Source organism: Mustela nigripes, chromosome 1 (genome assembly GCF_022355385.1).
Source record: "Mustela nigripes isolate SB6536 chromosome 1, MUSNIG.SB6536, whole genome shotgun sequence".
NCBI lineage: Eukaryota > Metazoa > Chordata > Mammalia > Carnivora > Mustelidae > Mustela > Mustela nigripes.
The window spans coordinates 18,876,300-18,881,810 of NC_081557.1; the positions used below are offsets into that span (position 1 = coordinate 18,876,300).

Sequence of the window (5,511 nt, forward strand, 5' to 3'; positions counted from 1 at the left end):
AGATTTAACGGAACAATTTTTGAGGGTTTTTAGGAGCCCAGACTTAAAAGCGCTTTGCCTATCTTTTACATTTCATTTCCTTCTTTTAGCCCTGGGAGGTGGGGAATGTTACTCCCAGGCTGCTTATGGGGTGAGGAGAAGTTAAGGAACTTGCTCCGGGTCACTCCACTGGCAGGTGGTGACCGGACCCAAGCTCTGGCATACCAGTGCCTGGCATGCAACCGCGCAGCGATCCCTGCGGGACTCCGCTCCCCTGGCCCGGTCCCCGGGAAGAACCCCTACAGATTCCAGGTGGCCAGCCGCACCTGGCGTCTGACAAGTGTCCGCAGAGCCGCAGGACAGAAGAGCACCTCCCCCAGGGCAGGAAACTGCGGAGGCAGCGAGGTGCTGGGGTTCCGCGACCCCGCCCTGAGGAGCCTGGCAGGTTCCTAGCGACAAGCTAAGCCCCGCTGCCATCTCCAGGGCTCGTTTACACCGAGCAAATCTCTCTATCCAGAGAGCCTGTTTAATTCTCATCGCGGCCCTGCAAAAGGGGTTATTTTTGGTCCCATTTTCCAGACGGAGAAAAGCGAGGTTTCGCCTCCCCGACAGTCACAGCGTGCGGCAGGTGGTGGAGATGTGCCCCAAAGATAATAAAATCGGCACGGATTTCGTCATTATTATGCAAAGCCGGCGGGGAGGCTCTCCGACCCTCCCTCGCCTGAGCCCATCTGTCTCCGTGCACCGCCCCCGGGGCTCAGAAGGCGAAGGCGAGCAGGAGTGGGTGGAGACGCGTCCCCCCGCCGCTTGCCTGGGCCGTCTCCCCACGCCTTGCCAGCCAGCGCCCCCGAGGCCAACCTCCCAAGGCTTAAAAAAGACCACGGCCTCCCCAGCACTCCTCCCGCCCGCCCGCTGCCCCCCGGGAGCTGCATTAATATTAATCCCGATGAATAATTGAAGGCCAGAGATTTATTCGGGCCGCGGCGGGGGAGGGCGCGCAGCTGTGTTCGGCTGGGCCCGGCACCCGGGACGCGGGAGGATGGGGTGGGTGTGTCGCCCGTGAGGGTGAGCGTGCGGGTGAGCGCGGCGCCGCAGCGAGTGTGCCAGGGAGCCAGGGGGAGCGCCGGGGGCTGCTCCAGCGAGGCGAGGACGGAGGGGCATCCCAGGTCTCCGGGCTCCGGCCTGCGCTTCGCCCGGCGCGGGGTGACCCGGGGCCACGATGGCTTGAGGGGGAACAATAGCGACTCCTTAGATCCTGGGCTCCTGCCACCGGCTGCCCAGGCCTTCCAGGCGACCAGCGGGGCCTCCTTTCTTATTTGGCTAATTTATGGCGAGAGGCCTGGGGGACGGGGTGGGGTGGTGGGGGAGGCACAGCCGAGGGGGGACCGCGTCTGGGGACGGGGGGCGAGGGGGCGGCAGTTATAGGAGTCTCCCGAGGCGGCGGCGCGGGTGATGTCAGCTCTCGACGAAAATAGAGAGGGATCGCCTGCAAAATCCCCAGCTGCGGCGGGGCTAAATCTCGCAATCCCTCCCCGGCGGCGCCGAGCCAGGGCTCAGCGGCCGCCACCGCCTCCCCCCGGCGCGCACACACCGGCACACGCGCGCACGCACGCACACACTCCCCTGCACACCCGCGGCACACCCCCTCCCCGATCTCCCCCGCCACCCTCCTCCAGCCCGCGCTCGGCCCCTCGCCGCGCCTCGAGCCCCGCGGCACAGGCAGGTGGCGGCGGTCCGGCGGCCCGGGGGCGGCGCTGGCTCGGGGAAGCCACCCCCAGCCCCACGAGCGCCCCGCCGAGCGCCGCCGAGGCGGGACGCGGGCGGAGAAGAGTCGAGCCGCTGCTTAGCGCCCGCCGGAGCCTCCCGCGCGGGCTGAGGCGCTAAAGGGCTTACCCGCGAGGGGGGTGGGAGGCGGGGAGACGCTCCCCCTTAAATAGCGCGCTCCGCCACTCGCCGGCGCTCACGCCGCACCCGCTCGCCCCGCTCGCCCCGCGCCCGCCGCCGCCGCCGCCGCCGCCGCCGCCGGACCGCGCCGAAGAGGAGGGGGCGTTCCCAGACCATGGCATCCACTGAAGGGTGAGGGGACTCTTCTGCGGACCCGTGGGGGAGCGGGCGCGCGCGGGGGGTGGCCCCTCATCCGGGACGGGGGCCCGGCACCCGGCCTTGGTGGCTCGGCTCGGGGTGCGGGACAGTGGGGAGGGGATGGGTTTTCCTCGGCAAAGCTAGCTGCTTAACCCCTTGGAGCTGCGGGGGACAGACGACGGTTTTATTTGATTTAAAAGGGTACGGTGGAGGTGTGAAGAAGAGTCCAATGAGAAAACCCTCTTGAGGGTACATTGCTCGGGGGAGCAGCGCTTGGAGCGAGGCGCGGGGTGGAAGGTGGGGACCGGCCAGGAATGAATGAGCCGGGACCGGGACCGGGGCGGGGCGAGGACCCGCGCGCGCTGCCTTGAATGTCAGCTTTGTAGAGTCGCGGAGTAGATGCCCGGCCTGCACAGATCGCACCTTGTTCTTGGATGGCGGAATCTCCCTGGGCCGCTCTAAGGAAGAGTGGAAGAGATCTGGGTACTTCCCGGGAAGAGGCGGGAAAAGAAGTGATTTGGGGCAGGGACAAGAGTCCCCAGATGCTAGCGGGTGAAGCGCAGGCTTCACCATTCTGCCTGGGGCAGCGGAGTCCTCTTCTGCCTCGTGTGGCAGCAGTCCGAATGAGAATGTTCCCAGAGGAAGTGACAGCTGCCTTTATCAAGAGGGAGATGGGCAAGGGGCAAAAAGATCCTTTGAGTACTCACCCCTCAAAGAAAGGGTCCAGAACAACGTTCCTGGATCAGTATCTCCCAGGAAAGTTTTCTGGCTTGGTAGAACCCGAAATAGGGACAAAAGGACAGGTTGGGGAGGTCAGCTCTGGTTAGTTAACGATATTGCACTGGCTGCTTGCAAGAGATCACTGGATCCAAGCCGGCGGTTGGGGTGGGGTGGGGGGGAACAGCTCCTCTGGGCACGGGTGAAGAATCCTTGGTCCCGGTCCTTTCCATAATTTCTCTCTAATAAATTTTACTAATGCTCCAGGCTTGATTTTGGGGAAAGGCTCTCTAAATAGGAGTAAAGTCCTGGTTCCAAAGTCAGATCTTTAGATTCCAACCTCCAAGCAAAGGAAGGTATTTGCAAAACCATCTCCCTGTGTTCAGGAGAAGGAACTCATCCCTCTCTGTCCCTGGGAGTCCCTCTGATGGAGTCTGGCACCTTGTGGTAGCGTGATATTTCTTCTCTCTTTTTATTCTAACATTTCAGCGGTGTGGAATTTTTTTTTTTTTTTGGATGGTTATTTCTCCAAAAAAAGATACTCCAGAAAGACACGTGTGTACAGAGAAGGTGGTACATTGTGCTAAAACAAGGATCTAGAATTAAATATTAAGAACCCATATGGCTCAACCTCAGAGCCTTTCCCTGCTGATTCAGTCTTTCATATTAGAGAAGACATAAAGGCATTTCTGGCTGCCTTCGTGGCCCTTCTAGACTTACCCCTGCGTGTAAAGACTAGGTTCAAAAACATCTGTGAAAGAGGTGGAGAATGGTCATCTTTCAAATCTTGTACCCAACTCACCCCTTTTTTTGATAGCCAGATGGGGAAAGGAAAGGTTAAGGCAATAACAAAGCCCCCCAGAGGTGTGTATCTCACCTCTGCCCTAAATAAGAGCTGTGAAATGATGTGACATTAAATAAAAAGCAGAAGTGATTTTCAGTATGTTTTAAGATTCACACTCAATTAATGCCGTATCTGTGCACTGTGCATAGTTAAGAAAAGATGTCCCCCCCCCAAAAGAACCCCTTATATTTAGGAGATGAAAGAACTGAAAAAAATGGAAAGGCTGAGAAACATATAGCAATTGATTGAGGAGTAGTTGAGGAGCAGGTGACATTTTCAGAAGCCCTGGTCTTTCTCAGTCTCTTCTGTTCCTCCATCTTTTCTTCAAGGAACAGGTACCAAGTACTCGGGTCGACCTCACGTGGAAGGCACTCTACAGGGATACAAACACATAAGTGGTCCGAGAGCTGGCTTTTAGAGGGTCGGCTCCAATCGATGACTTTGATTAGTAAATTGTTCCTGTGGTTTGGTGAGATTCTCTTGCCTCTTCTGACATCTTTGATTAATGTGCCTAAAAACAGAAGTTCATGGAGAATCCTCAGGCCAGTTGCCTTTGTTGGCTTTTGCTTTCTACCAAGGCTGAAGATGTTGCTTTGAAACACATTGCTGAGAAGGAAGCAAAAATAGCAAAACCGTTATATGCTTTCGGTACCTGCATTTTCAGTAAAACTCTGATCGAGAATGAGACATGAGAGTATGGTAAACTGGCCATTCTGGTTACCATTCCTTTGGTGATACAGTTACTTGTCAATTACATATACCAATTACCAATTAGAAGCAATAGTGACATCTCATGTTTGTTCAGCACTCACTTGCAAATCTCATTTGTGTATATCATCACATTTGATTCTTCCAATGTCTGTGAAGTAGCTGGTCCAGGGAAAATGGACTTTAAGAATACAGGGATATAGAATGTAATGTCATCTTTCCAGGAAGATTCCAGGACTTGGCAGAATTTTGGGGTTATCACCTGGAAATGTCAGTTATCATTGATGAGTGTACTAGAAATGTCTAACGGAGAAGATTACTGGCTTTCTCTCAAACCTTTGGCATATACACCCTGCAAATTGCCTTTTGGAATATTCTTGGTATCAGCCTCTGCACTCAGTCTTTGGTTTGCAAAGTATACTCAAAAGCTGCTTTGGTTATTTGAGGTTTCTGATTATTTGGAACTGGGATTATTAGTATCCAGTTTCCATAAAAGTTAACAGTGGACTCTTTGGTAGTTCCCAGGCCCCAAGAGGTATTTTCTTGTAAAGCAACGTCTGATTTGATAGTTGAGTACCCCCCACCCCACACCCACCGGTTCCCCAGACATAGCTTGAGTTACGGTTTTAGGTCCCTGACCCAAATTGGAAAGTGATTATACGTAGTTGGTGGCAGACAAGCTCGGGTCAATTATGGACTGAGTTATACTGGAGCGCCTAGATGTTGTGGAGGTGGACATTTTAGAAATACGTTCTGGGGAGGATGAAAGAGTGCTGAATCTCCACGTTTGTCAGGAACCCGCAGCGATCTGTCTTCTGATCAGTTCCCAGGAGCCAAGGGGTCAGGGTGAAAGCCAACCACGAGGGCTCGGGTTTCAGTTTGACTAAGGAAGCAAATGAAACAGAGGTCCCTGACCCAAATTGGAAAGTGATTATACGTAGTTGGTGGCAGACAAGCTCGGGTCAATTATGGACTGAGTTATACTGGAGCGCCTAGATGTTGTGGAGGTGGACATTTTAGAAATACGTTCTGGGGAGGATGAAAGAGTGCTGAATCTCCACGTTTGTCAGGAACCCGCAGCGATCTGTCTTCTGATCAGTTCCCAGGAGCCAAGGGGTCAGGGTGAAAGCCAACCACGAGGGCTCGGGTTTCAGTTTGACTAAGGAAGCAAATGAAACAGA

The 5,511-nt window shown here is 55.2% G+C and overlaps 1 protein-coding gene across 1 annotated transcript in view; it reads left to right on the forward strand.

The window, feature by feature from the left end:
• The first annotated feature begins 1,783 nt into the window (after positions 1-1,783).
• Positions 1,784-5,511, forward strand: part of SLC1A2 (solute carrier family 1 member 2) — a 144,772-nt gene continuing 141,044 nt past the window's right edge. The window contains exon 1 of the mRNA XM_059405731.1: positions 1,784-2,055. Coding sequence (XP_059261714.1) covers positions 2,039-2,055 — 17 coding nt within the window. The 5' untranslated portion in view covers positions 1,784-2,038. The remainder of the gene's footprint in view (positions 2,056-5,511) is intronic.